Here is a 17253-nt window from a genome sequence, read left to right as displayed (position 1 = left end):
TAGTGTGAGAGAGCAAATTCCGTCTCCTGTCTTCCAGGACTGATCCTTAGCGATAGAGCCACCCTCGGGAGGAGGCCCTTTCCCGGGAAGGCCCCCAGGCCGCCGGTGCTGCCTCCATCGCGGACGCTGGACCTGCTGAGTGGGAGGCCGCGGCTTCGGGCCGTGAGGACAGGTGCCCTGCGGGTGGGGGCTCTGGGCCTGGCCAGCCCTGCCTGTCCCCCTCCCCTCCCTGCCTTGACGCGGGGCCCCCAGTGTCCACCCTGTGAGGGGGCCACCCTGTGCGCACCATGCCGCCCTGCCACTGCTTCTCCTGGGGCGCCACTGTCACAACACAGGGTCCCTGGGGTCTGCCGCTGGGACATGGGGCCAGCCAGGGCGCCCGCTGTCCCTGGCCCCAGGTCCTCAGCGCCCCGGGAGTGGGACTGCCGCCTCGCCCCGCTTGGCTGAGGAGTTTACACCAAGTGGCCCGGGGGTTTCCAGGTATTTTTACAGGCTTGTGAGCCCGGGGAGTAAATGCAGCGCCCCAGCCTGCTCTCCTGCATTGACTGTTGTATTTAGAACTGTCACGCTGTGTGGCACTGGCAGCCTGTGACCCCAGCCCTCTGGGAGGCTGAGGCAGGAGGAGCTCAACTTTGAGCTCAGTGAGACCATGTCTCAAAAAAAAAAAAAAAAAAAAAAAAAACAGCAAAAGGCCGGTGCGTGGCTCGGTGGGACACCCCGGGTCCCGCCCCAGTGTGGCAGGCAAGAGGCTCTGGCTCTTCTTTCCCCCCAAATCCATTTTATTGAAATGTAAAAAGAAAGAAAAAATTGCAACAAAGTTTCCAAGTGTGTCAATCAGGGTAAGGATGGTGCATACATTGCACATTGTTACCCCCAAATCAATCAGGAGAACACAGGACACCTACATTCTACAGTGTTGCAAACAACACTGGCACAAATTCTTGCATCATACACATATATGTGTTTTCTTTCAGCTTGTCACACTAATGAAACAGTGTGATGTTTGCATACGTGGGTCTGATTTATTTCACTAATGAGTATGTTCTCAAAGTGCACCCGTTCACCTGTAGAAGTGTCCTGTTTATCCTTCTTTATGGCTGAGTAGTACTCCACTGTATAGAAATACATCTTTTTAAAAAAAATTTTTTTTTTTTTGGTGTTTTATGAGGTGAAGTCTCACTATGCAGTTCAGGCTGATCTTGAGCTCACTTTGTAGCCCAGGCTGGTCTCAAACTCGCAATGATCCTCCTGCCTCAGCCTCCTGAGTGCTGGGATGACAGGTGTGAGCCACCACACTCGGCTTACCACATCTTTTTTATCCATCCCTCAGTCGATGGGCATCTAGGTTGTTTCCCAGATCTGGCTATTATAAACTGTGCTGCTGTAAACGTGAGTGCACGTATATGATCGTGGTGTGATGTTTTCAGTTCTTTTGGGAAGACACCCAGAAGGGAACCGCTGGTGGAATGGGACTGCAATCCTAGCTAGTTTCCTGAGGCGTCTCCACTCTGATCCCCACAGGGCTGCCCCAGCCTGCACTCCCAGCAGCACGGCGAAGGCTCCTTCCCCCGCAGCCCCGCCAGCGTTTGCTCCTGGCCGATTTCTTGCTAACAGCCATTCCTTTCGGGGCGAGATGGAATCTCACTGTTTGAATTTGCATCTCTCGAGTGACCGGTGCTGCTGGACATTTTTTCCATTTATTTGCTGTTTGTGTTTCTTCGTCTGAGAAGCGCGTGCTCGTGTCAGATGCCCGTCTTTGGATTGGGTCTCTAAACCTGCGAGGACGGGTATTTCTGAGATCTTTCTGTGTTCCCGACAGTGATCCTGGCCTGAGGCCCAGAGGCGGACATTTCCTCCCCGCTGTGGGCCGTCTCTGCACTCTGCTGCTTCTCTTGCTGTGCAAAAGCTTTCCAGGAGGTGGACCCCGGGGGTGATTCCTGGGACGGTTCCATGCAATCGGGGTTTTGTTCGTAAGGTCTTTGCCTACACCAGCGTCTTCAAGAGTTTTACCTGTCTGGCTTCCAGCGTGCTTATTGTTTCTGTTTTAATATTAAGATCTTTGTTTCTTTTTTTTTGGTACCGGGCACCGAACTCCCCAACCTTGTGCCCACTAGGCAAGCACTTGAGCTCCTGAGCTAAATCCCTGCGTCCCTGAATCCCTGGCCAGTTTGAAGATCTCTGTCCACTCTGACTTGAGCTCAGTACATGGTGAATGGTGCGGGCCCAGTTTTATCTTGGGCACTCGCAGAGCCAGGTTTTCCAGCGCCGTGATTACAGAGGCCACTTCTCCTCCAGTGAGCGTGTTTGACGCCTGGGTCACAGATAAGGCGGCTGAGTGTGTCTACAGTTGTTTCTGCCTCTTCTGGTCTGTTCCATTGGTCTTCGGGTCTGGTTTTTTTGCCAGTGCCACAGCATGTGTGTGTGTGCCCACGTGTGGCCCGAGGGATTGAACCCAGAGCTTTGTGCATGCTCGGCAAGCGCCCTGCACTGAGCTGCGCCCCAGCCTCACCACGCTGTGTTTATCACAGTAGCTTTGTAGTATAATTTGAAGTCGGGGACTGGATGCCCAGAGGGAGCTGACAGGGAGCTCAGCGCTGTCCTGTGTGCGCTCCTGCTCGGCAGCTGGTGCACAGTCGGGCCCGGCCCCGAGCTGCAGGGATGGCAGGCCTGGGCCCTCCCCAAGGCTCGGCTCCGACCCCAGTCCTGATGGGGCCTGTGTCACCCTGCGGATGCCCAGCGGACATGAGGCCCGGCTCCCGGGGCCTGCAGACCCGTGTCCTGGTCCTTGGGGCCTTTCCACGCCTGCGGCTGGGGCGCAGCCCGGCTTGGAGATGGGCCTCCAGGGCCTCTGCAGACGCTGGGCAGCGAGCTGGAACTGCCTTGTCCTGGGCTTTGTGTCTGAGGGCTGCCGCCACCTGCCTGCCACGCAGGCCCCATGGCCTCCTGTGCTGGGGGTGGGTGGCCTCCTGCCAGGGCTGCCGCTGGGCATGGGGGCCCGGCACCCCCCAGGGACACGTGTGGCTCTGCCTCCGCCCTCCTCATTCCTCACACTGCCCCCCGAGCCGCCCTGCCCGCCTTAGCTCCATGGGCACCGCGAAACGAGCTCTGTCCCCTCCAGCAGGCCCAGGCCGCTGCCATTTCCAGCAGGGCTGCACGCACAGGCTGCTCCTCGCACCCGAACTTACAGAGGGGACGAGGCCGTGGTGCTGTCACCACCGCCGCCTGATCACTGCAGCCGGGGCCACAGCTGCGGTCAGCGCGTGGCGTGGGTGGGGCCTGTGGACGTGGTTCCCATCCCGGTGACCGAGACGGTCCCCACAGGGGCCGAGGGGGCACAGGAGGATGGGCAGCTGGGCCTTCAGAGCCCAGACATGACCCCCAGAGCCTCACAGCCTTGGAGCGGGAGGGTGCGGGTCAGCCGTGGCCCCGTCACCGTGGCAGGGCCCCCCGGGGTGACGTCCTCCGTGTCCCCTTCCCAAGCGCTCACCCTGCAGCAGGGCTCAGCGCCTCTGGCTGGCCCGTCTGTCCCTGGGAGGCAGCGCTGCCCTGCCACAGCAGAGCCCAGCTCGGGGCGCAGCAGCCCGGAGGGCCCGGCGGCCACTGGGCAGAGCCTCTTGGAGGCCGTGGGGTGGCGGCGCCGGGAGCCCCGCCCATCGCTGCCCTGCGGTGACTGCCGGCTCCCGAGCAGGGCCCTGCACCCCGCGCTCGGGGCTCCTCTCCCTGACATACTCATTTAATTGTTAACTTGGGAGGCATTTGCTTACTTATTTTCATTGTTCTTGATAATAATTCTAAGCCATTAGAGGAGAAAATTATATTCAGAAGTACTGTTTCACAGTTTATTTGTTTGATGATTTAGAGCAGTAGAAAATAGCAGATTCGCTGGCTTTTATAGTCTGATAATTATTCGCATCCATCAAGCCATTCCAGGGGAATAAACAAAACACCGAGAAATTACACTATTAATAGCATCCTGTGCGGCGGCCAGAAGACACTGGCTCCCTGGGCCAGCGCGGGCAGCGTGTGGCGGCGCCCTGGGGAAGGCCGCTGCTGGGCGCCCGGGCTCCTGACACCGCGGCCCAGGGCCAGGCTCCTGCTGAGTTGCCCAGGCTGGCCTGGGCCGTGCAGTCCTCCTGCCTCAGCCTCCTGAGTGCCGGAACACCGTGTGTGTGCCATTGAACGAGGGGAGCCCGGTCCTTCCTCGTGTCCCTGCTGCCCTCGCAGGCCTGTCCCCTCCTGGACGCAAGTCGGGCCGTGGCCCGGCCAGGATCCTGGCCTCGGCGGATACGGCCCAGCCCCTGCTTTTGTGCCCTGGGCGGGTCTGAGGGTTGTGAGCGGTGCCCTGGTGGGGGGCAGTGATTGGAGGGGTGACATTTCCAGCTCCAGATGCTTCTGAGTACGGGCACAGAGAGCTGGGCCGCCCGCCCGCCCTCCCCAGGCCACCCTGTCATCCCCGACTCGGCATCCCTGCCTCCCAAGGCTTTTCTAACTTGTGTCTTTGTGCTGCTGGGATCGAGCCCAGGCCTGCGCCCTGGCTACCCTGGCCGTGTTCCTTATCTCCTCAGTGAGGTCTTGCTCGGTCCCGGCACTGCCCAGGCCAGGGCTGACCTCGCTCCAGCTCGTGAGTCCCCTGTGCCTCTGGCTTTGTCAATGTTCTGGGCTGCGTTTGCTTTCTCACCACTTGCTGATCCACGCACCTCACGCCCCGGCTCACAGGTCCAGGCCCGCCTGAGTTCCAGGGCCTCCCAGCCGGCACGTGCACCTGACACCGCAGCCTGGTTTTGTTTCCTCCTGGCACCCTCGTGCTGGCAGACGACCAGGCGTCACCCCTCGGGATGCTCTGCTCAGTCCCCAGCTCCCAGCATCCTGCCCGGGGTCACCTGCTGCGGTTGCCAGGGAGACGAGTGCATCCGGCCCTTGGGCTCTGGGGTGCTGGCTCTAGGCAGGCTAAGTGAACGCACTGGCCACGACTCAGGATCTCCACCGCCCTCCCTGGCCCCACAGTGCCTCGTCCCAGGGCTCCCTGCAGCCCTGCCCTCCCCTGTCAGCCTGAGGGCTCGTCTCCTGTGGGCGTGGGGGGCCCACGGGGACCCCTGGGCTGTGCACGAGGATGGGGAACTTTCAGGAGCTTCTAAATATGGACAGCCTGCAGTAGCCACAGGTCATTACCGCTGCTCTGGAGGTGCAGGGAGCTGGGGGACGTGGACAGGGAGGTGCCGCTGCCCGGGCTGGCGGGTTGCGGTTTGACCCTGAGTTGGGGATTGAGCACCCGGGGAGCAGGGCAGACTGTAGAACCAGCTTTGTTTTACAGCCCCAAGAAGTGGCTCGATAATTGCCAGGCAGATGCTCGTGCCACCTCGCGCTTTCCGTGGGCTGGAGCCGTGCTGCTGGCTGTTTGTCACTGCAGCCACAGACCCCAGCGTCGGGGAGGCCCAGTGGGCGCCAGGCACAGGCTGGGCTCCAGGGGCCAGGGCGCCTCCTCTCCGGGCGGCTGGCCTCCCCTCGCAGTATCAGCCCTGCGTCATGACCGGTCACCAGGCCAGCTCCTGCTGCCTCTGTGGCCTCTGCATCCGGGTCTCCCTGCCTGCCCTGGTCACAGCCCGGGAGCTCCAGGGGTTCAGCATGAGGCTCCTGCAGGGGTGGTGCAGTGATGTCCTCCTCCTCCGGGTGGCCACCAGGCATCCCCTGAAGGACCTGGCCCTCGCTCTGCACACTGCAGCTTGGGCAGTGAGGTTCTCGCGTGGCCCGAGCCTTCCGGGGACAGCTGGCACCCTGGGCCCTGTGCTTGGGCACCAGGGCTTGGGCACCACGAGGCCGCTGCTGGGCTGTGCCAGGGGCTTTGGTGGCAGGGCTGCTCACTCCTGGGCACTGCGGGCAGCAGAGTCCAGATGTCCCCAGGGCCACCTGCTTCCCAGCCGAGAGCCCCTCTAATCTCTCCCGGGGCCGTGTCTGCCGGCTGTCCTTCCCGATAGCAGCCGAGCCACGTTGCAGTGTATTAAACTTTTAACATCCACCAGATTCAATTAATCTTATCTTTACAACTCCCAATTACAGGCGGTAATTAAGTGAAAGCTGCATTGTAGACGGGGTATTGCATCCGTCATCCGTCATCCGTGCGGCAGCTGGGAATTAGCTCCGGGTCCGCCTCTTCCTCCCCCTCCTCCTCCTCTTCCTCCCCCTCCTCCTGCTGCTCCTCCTCCTCCCCCTCCTCCTCCCCCTCCTCCCCCCTCTTCCTCCCCCCCCCTCCTCCTCCTCGCTTCCCCTGGCGGGCGAGCCGTACACAGAGGTGCGGGGTTAGGATTAGCTGGGATCATCTGTGTGTAAACGATAACAGGCCTTTAAGCAAGGGGACCTCGGCCTCGTCCAGACAATGGCCCGACGAGGAGGAAGCGGAGGTCCCGGGTGGCCGTGGGCAGGAGCCTGGGCTTGCGCCCAGAACTTCGTCATGGTATTTAGTTTAGATAAGCGGGGACATGACATGTGCTTTATCTCCTGCCCTGCCTGCTTCAGTAGAAAAATCAGAACTCTCTGGCTGGGAATGGCTCCGCTGTGGACGGGCCATCTTTCCAAAGCTGTTTCTCTTCCTGGCTGCCTGTGTCCTGGGCGACAGGGGCCGCTGTGTGGTATCCTCTCCTCAGCTGGGGACCCCGGGACGGGACCATCCTGGGCACTGTGGCCACGATGTCTGTGGCCACCACCTGCTCCGTGTCAGGGGCTCTCACAAATCCTGACAGCCGCTGGCACCCCAGACACGGCCCAGGCCTGGCAGTGGGCACCTCTCCCGTGATGGAGCCCAGTAATTTTCCAAATAGAAAATGTGTCAGATGAAGCTTCAAGTGGGTGACAAAGGAAACTTCTCTTTCCTGAAGCCGCTTTCCCCTGCTGGCTCCCGGGCCCAGATGTGGGTGACTTGGGCCCAAGAGCTGGCTGGGAGCTTTGGGGTCCCCTCAGCGTGTGCTGGGAGCTCCCCGCTCTGAGCCCCCCTCCCCCGGCTTGGTCCTCGTGCCCGGAAGTGCCCTCTCTGACGCCCCCTTCTCTCGCAGGTACGCCATCCCGCCCGAGCACGGCAAGCGCCTGGAGCGGCTGGCCATCGGTAGGTGTCTGGGCTGGCGCGCGGGGCAGGGGGAGGGCCTGGGGCTGCCCGGGACGCGCTGCTGCCCGGCTTCTGTTTCTGTGTGTGTGGTTTGTGCCAGGGTGGAACCCTCCGCACTGAGCTCCGACTCCAGCCCCCTTTAACCTGGAGACGGGCTGACACTTGGGCTCCTGCTGCCTCCTTCTCCCCGAGTGTCGGGATCACAGGCGATGCACCACTGCACCCGGCTTGGGGTTCTGGACGGGGGTGATGGTGTCCTTTGCGGTGGGGTCCGCAGGGTCCCCCGCGTGCTCAGTGCCCTCGTGAGTCTCCACACTGCTGATGCCATGGCAGCGCCTTCTCTCTGGTCCTCTGAGGCCTGGGCCCACAGCACCCGAGCAGGGTGGTCCGGCACAGCCACCTGCCCAGGCGGCCCACATCCTCCCCTGGGGAGCCTCGGGCAGAGGTGTTGGTCAGGTGTCAGGTGGTCAGATACCAGGGGGACCCCTAGCACCTGGCGAGGCCCCAGGGTCATCGCCTGTTACCACAACTGCCATCCCCGCCTTCCTAGAACCTGGTGGTACCCACACGCCCAGGTAGACACCAGGAGTGTTACCCAGGTTGTCGGTTGTGACAGATGCCTGAGGGCACCCAGTGGCAGCAGCATGTGCCACCTGCACTGAGGCACCATCTGCTGTCTGCCGTGCCCATACACAGTGTCCACCGGGGCCGGCCCTCACCGGTGGGTCCCTGCTGGCCTTGGTCTGGGGCAGACGGGTCCCCTGCGCCTCGTGGGAAAGGGCCCTCCTCCGGGCCTGGCCCCGGCTCCTCCCCAGGCCCCACCTTAGGCCCCGTCTTAATGGGCCAGAGGGCAGTGATCTCAGGGCAGCCTGGGTGGCCCGGGACACATGGGCGGTGGCAGTGAGGACCTGGGGGCCCCAGAGGCCCCTTGGCCCCGTGCATGTCCCGATGGCAGCCGACGGGGTGGACTCTGAGGCTGGCGTGGAAGTTGCCCTTGGCGTTGGCATGGGACGCCAGCCCCCCGCTGCCTCCTGTCGCCTCCCTACCTTTGGCCCCCAGCACAGCTGCCACATGCCGTCTTCCCACAGGCTTTGCGCTGGAGGGACAGGGTGGCCCCTCCTGATGAGGGGTTCGGGAGCTCCTCAGCGTCTGGGCCACCCCACAGGGTAGTGGAGGGTGCCCAGGCTTCGACACAGTGCCCAGCTGCCCGTCTTCTGAGCAGTTCTGGTGGGAACTCAGTCCCACTCTATGGACAGGGCCTGTCTTGGGCCCCAGCTATCGGGGACCTGGATCCCCAGTCTCCCCAACGGGTGTACACTGAAGGCTTAAATAATGAGACAGTGGTGTGACTTCGGGGCTCCGGGAGGTCAGAACCCCCTGCAGGGCTGGGGACTCGGGGCTGAGAGGAGGGCTGTCTCTGGGCGGCCGTATTTATTTAGTTTTTCAACAGGGAAGGGTTAGAGTGGAAAATGCAGGAAACCGAGCAGGACCCCGGGAGGGCTTCAAGGACTTTCCCAAGTAACGGACTGTGCTAACGTAGAGAAGGATCCTCGGAGGAGGTCTCCGGGTGACTTCCCCACAGGAGTGAGCGCCTGCAGCTCCGGCCCAGCTTGTGAATCGGGGCGGAGCCAGGCGTCCTCAGCTGTGGCCTTTTCTTGCCCTTTGAGGTGCCTCTTTGTCCTGGGGTCCCCCACGCCCCAGCGTGTGTGAAGTTTCCAGCGTCAGGGGCTCCCGACACCGGGCTACGCTCCCCATAGAAATGTAGAGTTTGGGGAGGTCTGTAGTGAAGATCTCTTCGCTTAGGTATCAGCTCTCAAAATAAAAGATGGAGACAGTTTCTGCATGTACTTCTGTTGTTCTCTTCTTTTCATTTCAGAGGCAGGATCCTGCTGTATAGTCCAGGCAGGACTTCAGTCCACCGTGTAGCCCAGGCTGGCCTGAAACGGCAACCCTCCTGCCTCAGCCTCCTGAGGGCTGGGCTCACAGGGCTGTGCCTCCACACCAGTCTATTGTACTTTTTTTCCAGAAATACAAACTTTAATTTTAAAATACAAGATAGAGAGATGTTTCCCTGATGAGTTTTCTGTTGCCATTACAAGTAATCACATCTAGTGAGTTTAAACAGCATGAACTAACAGTTCTGCAGGTCAGAAGTTTGAGACTCGGTGGTGGTGCTGGGAGGAGCCGGGCTCCCGTTCTGGCTCATCGGGGCGCCTGCAGTCCTCTGCTCGTGGTCCCTTCCTCCATCTGCAGAGCCAGCAGCAGCCTCTCTAGGCCTCCCCCCGCCCCTTGCTGGCCCGGCCGCAGAGTCCCTGAGAACCACCCTGCTGTGGCTGCCGTTAGGTGGCTCAGGTGACGGACAGGGACCCTCATGCAGTGGCTGACTCTGAAGCCGGGACTCTGGGGCGGGCCCTGCCGGCCTCTCCATACCTCCCTCCTCCATTGCCACGCGCTCTGCTGTGCCTGCGTCCTGCTGGCACCCCTCAGCTTTTGTCCTTTGCCTGCACTCCTGAGGTCCCAGCTGTGTGCAGGACCTCCCAGGGTAGGTGGGGCTCAGCCAGCAAGCCGGGCTCCCCGTCCACACGGCGGTCCCCACCAGCCAGGACTTCCCTCCTGGTGCAGCAGCTGCCCAGAATTTCGGGCACCATGACCCTTAACCCAGGCAGCAGCCCCTCCGGCCCCTGCTGCACTTGGGGGGACACTCATGTCACGGGCTCCATGGAGGAGCCCCGGAGCGGGTGTGTGATTAACAGGGGGACTGAATGGCACGCCTGGAATGGGCCAGGCTTGCGGGAGAGCTGCGGGGCCGCGGAGAGAGCCTTAATGTGCAGCCGCATTATTGGTGCTAATCACTGGGAACGTGCGCCTCTGTGAGCGCGGTGATGAGGGCCACTTAAACCACCCATTAGGAGACCGCGCCCCTGGCAGCAGCCGTAACTCTACGGCAGCGCACTCAGTGCCTCTGCGCTCTGTGGTCCCGACTTTCCGGAACCTCCTACATCAGCCCCAGGCGGGCAGGCCCCCGCCCCCTCCATGCCCACCATGTGCCCATCTGTGCAGGTCGTAGCGAGACCCCGCCCGTCATGGGGCAGCCCGGCCTCTGATTCAGGGCTGCCCCTCGAGGGCCACAGAGGACATGCAGCTCCCATCAGCTGGGCGGTCTGCTGTGGACAGAGGTGTCCCCAACAGAATTCACAGCCATCCTTGCCCATGGCTGATGGGTGTTTGGGGCGGTGGGGACCTGTGTGAGAGACAGAGCAGGTACAGCCAGAGCTGCCCCTGCGGGCCCTGCCAGCCCTCCCTGTGACGCGCAGTGCCCAGAGGGAAGGGGCTCGGGGGCAGTGCCAGTCCTGTCCACGGCTCCGGCTCCATGTCTCCGGTGGCACCTGTCAGGCTGCCGCGGTGACTGGCCCCGTGTCCCGTCTCCCCAGCCACCTCCCTGACCTCTGCTGCCCCCCACTCCCTCCCACCCCAGCACACCCCCGGAGCCAGCGATGGGCCTGGGTGCCGATCCTCCTCAGAGTGCTGACTGGGGTCCACTGTGTGCCTGCAGGCCCCCACGGGCACCCCGGCCTCAACCAGCCCCTGACTGACGCTGCCTCTGTCTGTCCTAGGCTTCTTCCCTGGGAGCTCGCAGGGCTGTGACGCCTTCCTGCGCCACAAGATGACGCTCATTTCTCCCATCATCCTGAAGAAGTACGGGATCCCCTTCAGCAGGGTGCGTGCGGCTTAGACCCGGGGTGGGGGGCGCAAGCTTCTGAAAGCACCCCAGCGAGAGGTCAAGGGCTGCCGCAGGGGCTCCCGCTCTGTGCTGTGGGGTCCGCAGTCGGGCAGGGCTGGCCTGCCTCCCCTCCTCCCTCCTCTCTGCAGGCACGCCCACTCCCCGGGGCTCCCCAGGGCCTGTGGCGGGGGCCAGGGTCAGGCACAAAAGCCCAAGCTGAGGTGGCTCCCGTGGATGTGCTGGGGGCCCCTGCAGACCCCCTCCAACCCGAGAGCTGCCCTCCTGCCCCTGCCCCTTGTGGGCCTGTGCCATCCAGCGGGGTCTGCTGCGTGATGTGCTCGGTCTTGCGGTACACTGCTGGCACTTAGAATTTGCAGACCAAGGGGCTCTGGGTCCCCTGGAGGCCAAGGGGCCACCTGCCTGGGAGGCAGCTCTGCTGGGGCACACGGCCTTGTCCTGGGGCAGGACAGGCATGGGCCCTGGAGGAGAAGCCCCCCGAGGACCCAGTTAGGTTTCCTGGGCAGAGCGGTTTGTGGGGCCTAGGAGCCGCCGCTCCCGTGCCCACCTTCCCGTTAGCTGTCGGAAATTGTTTCTGACATTTTAATTGCCCGCCTGAGGCTCAGCCCGCACTGGGTGCCATGTGCTGCTTGTCAGGAGGTGCAGCCAGGGAGGGCAGCTCCCGGCCCTGCTGGGCGGGCAGGCGGGCGGCAGCCAAACCCTGCATACAGATGTGCTGTCCCTCTGCACCAGAGACCGCGTCCCACAGCTCCCGGCTGTGGACACAAGCCCGCTGCTTCCCTGCCCGCTGCAGCGTGGACGGAGCTGCAGCCCCTGCTGTCTCCCGGGCCCTCATCCTGATGGTGTCGGAGCTCACACAGACCTCCTGGCCCAAGCTGGCACTGGGACGCCATGTTCCTCGCTCCCAGCCGGGGACCCAGCATCCATGTCCTGCAAGGCCTGGTGCCTCCCAGCCTTGGGGGGCATCACAGCCCCCAGAGGCTCCAGGCGTGGACCCCTCATCTGAATTCTCAGCGCCCTTGAAAAGAGCAACTCCCCACACCCTGCGCTGCTGGTGAATCCTCGTAATGGTATTTACTTCTCCAAGAACCCCAGATCGATAGCAGAGCTGTTAATAATTACAGTGTGTGTTTCTGCCATCTGCGTGGACTTCCTCCGTCCCCGTGTGCGTGTGGAGAAGCCACTGCAGCCCGGCTCCCCATCCGTCCTCCCCAGCGCCCCCCAGGTCATTGTGGGGCTCGTGTTGGCAGCAGTGACGTGGAAGACAGACGCTGTGGGCTCCAGGCGCCGCCCGGGATGTGGTTCTTCCAGCGGGGACCCCATCTTCCTGTCGTCCAGCCAAGCGCGGCCTCGACGCTGGGTCTCGGGTCCCAGGAGGTGCAGCAGGCAGGACAGGGCCCCCCATGTCTCCCCGAGCCAGCGCTGGTGTCACACGGAGGCTCCCAGCTGCACCCCAGAAGGCTCCAGGCTAGTAGCTTCCAGCACACTGCGCCTGATCCGCAGGCCCGGCCTCCGCCCACCAGCCAGCCTGCAGAAGGCTCGGGAAGCCGCTGGCTGTGAGGGGCCCAGCAGGGCCGTGCAGGGCCCGCTCTGCTCTGCTGGCCGAGAAAATCAGCAGTCAAGACCCCGCTGCCTGGAGAGAAGCCGCCGCGGAGTCTGGGCCGAGGTGGCAGCCACTGCTGGGGTCTGAGGGGCTCCAGTGCCTCCCCGAACCCTCCATCCTGCCACGCACGCCCGACACTCGGAGAAGAATTTAAAAATATAATTGAACTCGCACCGACCTCCTTTGATTGATGCAACTAATTATTTAAGAAGGAAACATCTTGTGTTCTTCGGGCCTGACTTCCCCCAGGCCGTGTCAGTCTTGATTGACTTTTGATGTGGTGGAAGCTTCTAGAAGCCTCGCCCTCAGCTCCCCGCACCCACTCCCGGCCCGCTGGGGCTCCGCCTGGCCCCCGTCCCTGGACCCAGAGGCCTCTGCAGGTCTCTCCTGAGAAAGTGCAGATCAGCTGGCAGCACCTGCAGACCAACCCTGAGAGGACACATGGCCGGCGCCCAGGAGCAGGAGGGCACTCGGGGAGGCTGAGCCAGGAGGGTTGCAAGTTCGACCCCAGCCCTGGCAGCTTCGTCGAAGTTAGTGAGAGCCCACCCCACCTCAAAGAATAAAAAGGTCTGGGGAGCCCGCCACGGGGTTCACACACCTGCCAAGGGGGCCAGACAAGAGCCACGGCTGCCCACCTCGGTCCCCAAGCCTGTGCCTCAGGCCCAGCTGTCTACAGGAGGCAACTCTGCCAGCCCGGGCACAGCAAGGGGGCACAGTCCCCTGTCATCCGTCACAGACCTGACATGAAATGCGTCACTGATGGCCAAGTGCTGCCATCGTGGGGACAGCGTGGTCACCCAGGTGCCCCCTCCCCAGAAGGGACGGGGGGCTCTGACGAGACTGTGACCCTCCTGGCTCTGGGGGCTGTGCTGGCAGCTTGGTCCCCACAGCCTGAGCAGGGTGACCGCGGCCAGGCTGTCCCGCTGTCTGAGCTGGCTCCGGGTGCCACAACTGCCCTTATGGGGCTGCGATTGAGGCCACAAGGCCGCCGCGTGCTGACCTCAGCCTCTGAAATCCCCGTGCCTGCCTTCTCTGGAGCTGGGCACGTGACTCCATGCAGAGCCTCTCAGGCCAGGGGGCACCACTCAGGAGCCTGCACAGGGGTCTGTCATGGCGGCAGGGTGACGCCCCTGCAGGGAGCGCACCCCAGCCTCACTGGGGCCTTCAGTGTGACGAGTGGCCGCGGGACGTGTCCTCCACCACCCACCCGGCCTTGGCTGCTCCCCGGCCCTCACCTCCCGCCTTCCCCCTCAGATCACGCAGGAGGCCGGGGAGTTCATGATCACCTTCCCCTACGGGTACCACGCCGGCTTCAACCACGGCTTCAACTGTGCAGAATCCACCAACTTCGCCACCCTGCGGTGGATTGATTACGGCAAAGTGGCCACACAGGTAGGCACGGGGTACTGCGGGGGTCCTCGGCTCTGTCTGTCGGCTGGCCTGGGCCTGGGACCCCAGGGCTGGGGAGGGCGGAGACGGGGCTCAGCAGCCTCACATTTCCGTGCCTGAAGGCTTCTTGCTGACTGGGGTCCCCAGAGGTTATGCAAAGGTGCAAAGAGTTTGTGTTCCCGGTAATCCGCCGAGCTTTGTCTCTGAGGACTTGGACTGGCAGTGCTTGTGACAGGAAGCCACGTATGCACGGCACCCCTGGGTGCCTCCTGCAGGACCCCTGCCCCTGCTCTGGGGAGCTGTGCGTTCCTCCCCCAGCCTGGGCTCGGCTGCGGGGTGGCCCCGGCTCCCCCGCTGCCCTGCTGTCCCCTCTGAATCCCGGCCACCCTGTCCCTTCTGCCCCACGGTGACCAGGTGTGGCTGCAGGCCTGCTCAGGGGGACACAGGCGGTCCCTGCCAGTTCCTCCAGGCCTCAGGATTGGGGCGACCTGGGTTCCCCCAGTCTGGATCTGGGGGTGGGGTGAGAGAGAGCTTGCGGGCAGGACGCCGATTACCCATCATCCCTTGGGCCTCAGACCTTAGTGCGAGGTGAGAGAGACTGCTGGGGGCCTCAGGTGCACCCCATGTGGTGAGGTGTGAGCCCAGGGACTCCGCAGCCACGACGTTCAGGACCAGGGACAGTGCAGAGCACTGGGACAGCGTGGGGGGCCGGGCGGGCTGCTGACAGTGCTGGGGTGGGGGGAGGTGGGTCAGGCCCAGTGGTGCTCAGATGAGGCTTCTTCAGGAAGCCGGGGCTCTGCATGCAGGGGCGGCGTGCCGTTCCGCTGGGCGGCGCTGGTCCGGGTGAACCTGCCTTTAACATCTCCGTCACTTGCTTCTCTGCCTGCGTTGCTGCAGTGCTGGTGTGGATTCCGTGTCTTTGCAGCCTGGGGCAGAGCCTGGGTCTGGTCTGTACTGGGAAGCCTGCCCCACTGCCCCAGGCGAGACGGGGCTGCAGTGGGAGCACTGGAGCTGGGGGTCCTCCCTGGGAAAACCCTCAGCTGGGCTGGGTGAGGACAGGCTCAGGACCAGTGCTTGCCCGGCTCTGAGCTAAAGGACTGATGGAGCATCTCCGGCCACAGGTGCAGCGGCCGGCTCTGCGGCTGTATGTGTCACCGCAGGCCTGGCCCAGCCTGGCCCGCAGGTGCAGTCATCACCGAGGCTGCGCAGGCTTCGGGGCCTGCCCAGACATGAAAGGCAATTTGGGGTGCAGCCATGTGTGCACAGACAAGTGGCGCTGGGGGAGCTGCAGCCTGGACGGCCTGCAGGCCGACATTGTTAGGTGGTGGGGCGTGAAATTGCTGAGCGCAGTGCGGCGTGCTGGAGGGGCTCCGGCTGCTCTGGGGGGTGGGGCAGCGGGTCCCAACCTGAGCAGGGTCCCTGCTCCCGTGGCTCTCACTGGAGAGCTGGGTGGGTGGGAGGTGGGAGGAGGCTGGCCCGGGCCTGCCCAGAGCTCCTCAGCACCCGTGTAGAGAGCAGGGAAGGGGAGCCCCTGCCACTGCCGCACGCCCCCGTGGCCCAGGCACCTGTCCACCTGCCTCGAAGCCAGCTGCTTGCACACGTGTCAGGGACCCAAGAGGCCACCTGTGCCCCACATGCTAGAGGATGCTCTGGGTCCCTGCCCATCCTGCCCTGAGCTCTGCTGCAGCAGGGGGAGCCGCCCACCGCCTCCATCGGTTCAGGCATCTGGTGCAGGTGCAGACCAGGCCCTCGGGCCGTTCTTGGCCGGCAGTTTTTACCCTATCTGCAGAGCAGGTGTGACATTTAAATCTTCAAAGCCGGGGCCATGGCCGGGAAGTCAGGTCTTGTCCTGCACCATCCATCGGGGAGCTAAGGCCGCTGCGCCCCGCAACAATGGAGCCAGCAGCCCAGAGTCCAAAGAGCTGCTCTCAGAAAGAGCGCCAGGCCCCGCTGCCTCGCTTGCCCGGCCGTGTCCTGGCCACATCCTACTCGCCCCCACGCCATGCTGAGGCCAGGTCGGGCGGCAGATGGCACCACCTCAGATGCCCTCCCTGCCGTGTCCCCACGGTGACGGGACCTGTCCCCGAGGCTGGTGAGGCCTGCATGTCCCTGAGCTGTCCAGGGCCCTGCCCTTGGCCACTGGAGGTTTGGCTAGGTCAGGGCCGAGGCTGCTCTCCTGGGGCGTCCTGGGCCCTGCAGGGTGCTGGGCGGTGTCCAGGGGTGCAGTCCGCCAGCGAGGCCCTTGGCCCAGCGGCCCTTGTGCTTCTCACTGGCTCAGCTGCTGTTCTGGCCCCCTGGGAATCCTGCGGCCGGACTTCCTGTTGGGAGGGGGCAGCACTTATGACCCCCCCACGGCAGCTGCTCTGTGGGCAGCCGTGTCCTCCCCGGCCCATACCCCCGCACCCCGATGCCAAGGGGCCACCCGGCTACGCGGCTGCAGCCCTGCCATGAGGCTGTCCCGGCTTTGAGGGGCGTCAGGCTGACAGCAGGACCCGCCTGCACCCAGTCAGACCCTGCCGTACACCCCATCCAGAGGCTCAGCCCACACTGAGCTCCACCCAAGGCCTTTTTGTGCTTCATGTTAGATGGGATTTCACTGCATCGCAGGCTGCCTCTGCTTAGCTCTGGGCGCCCACCGTGGTGCAGGGCACCCCACCGCCACACCAGCAGCCAAGGGGCTCACCCATCCCTGAGCCCCCCACAGCGGGATGGCACAGAGCCAGAGGGTGGCAAGCGGGGTGCCTGGTCAGGAACCCCAGTAGAGTATGCTTAGTCACCCCTGGAGAAGCCCTGGGGTCTCAATCAGGAAGGTGTCCCAGTGTGGGGGACACAGATCCCAAGACACTTTCTGGAGCCCCCCACTCAGCATAGACCCCCTAGTCCCGGGTCCGACAGGCAGCAGCCAGCACTGGTTTGGGGGAGCAGCAGGAAGCAGGTTGGGGGCGGCCCTTACCCTCAGCCTGTAATGCGGCGCCAGCTTGGCTCTGCCCTGTGAGGACCGTGTGCCGTCTGTCTGTGACAGAGCCGCTGCTCTGGCTGATTAACCCAGCCCGGGAGGTGGCAGAAGGCCGGGCAGGGGCGGGAGGAGGAGGCCAAGCAGAGGACCGGGAGGGCCGACCCCCAGACCTGGGGTGCCAGCTGGCCTGTGGCTGCGCCTCACTGCCCCTCTGATTTATGGCATCGCGAGTTTCGATGCAGATCACCGTTAAGCACGTACTCCTTGGAATTGGCCCACTCCTGTCCCGGGCTGCAGGTGTGTGGCAGGTGGAGGGGTGAGCGGGGGGCTGGCTGGAGCAGCTCCTGGGGCGCCCGTGTCGGGCCCCTCCCCAGCCCCCCAGGGGCTCCCGGGAAGTCAGGCCTGGGCGCCCTACACAGCATAGCCCTGTGCAGGGCAGCACTCTGTGCCTCAGTTCCCCATCAAAAATGGGG

The 17253-nt window shown here is 63.5% G+C and overlaps 1 protein-coding gene across 7 annotated transcripts in view; it reads left to right on the top strand.

The window, feature by feature from the left end:
• Positions 1-17253, top strand: part of Kdm4b (lysine demethylase 4B) — an 86338-nt gene that overhangs the window by 45302 nt on the left and 23783 nt on the right. For 5 of the 7 annotated variants that reach the window (XM_063229164.1, XM_063229168.1, XM_063229167.1 and 2 more), the window contains 3 exons: positions 7044-7093; positions 10708-10811; positions 13690-13827. In XM_063229164.1, coding sequence (XP_063085234.1) covers positions 7044-7093; positions 10708-10811; positions 13690-13827 — 292 coding nt within the window. Of the gene's footprint in view, positions 1-7043; positions 7094-8543; positions 8941-8969; positions 9148-10707; positions 10812-13689; positions 13828-17253 lie in introns of those variants that run through there. The other 2 variants (XM_063229169.1, XM_063229170.1) reach the window with 2 other exon arrangements.

This window comes from Cavia porcellus, unplaced genomic scaffold (genome assembly GCF_034190915.1).
Source record: "Cavia porcellus strain 051 isolate PalLab524CR breed Dunkin Hartley unplaced genomic scaffold, mCavPor4.1 scaffold_17, whole genome shotgun sequence".
NCBI classification, from domain to species: domain Eukaryota; kingdom Metazoa; phylum Chordata; class Mammalia; order Rodentia; family Caviidae; genus Cavia; species Cavia porcellus.
The sequence above is the reverse complement of the archived record's forward strand: the minus strand, read 5'-3'. Positions and strand labels throughout refer to the sequence as shown.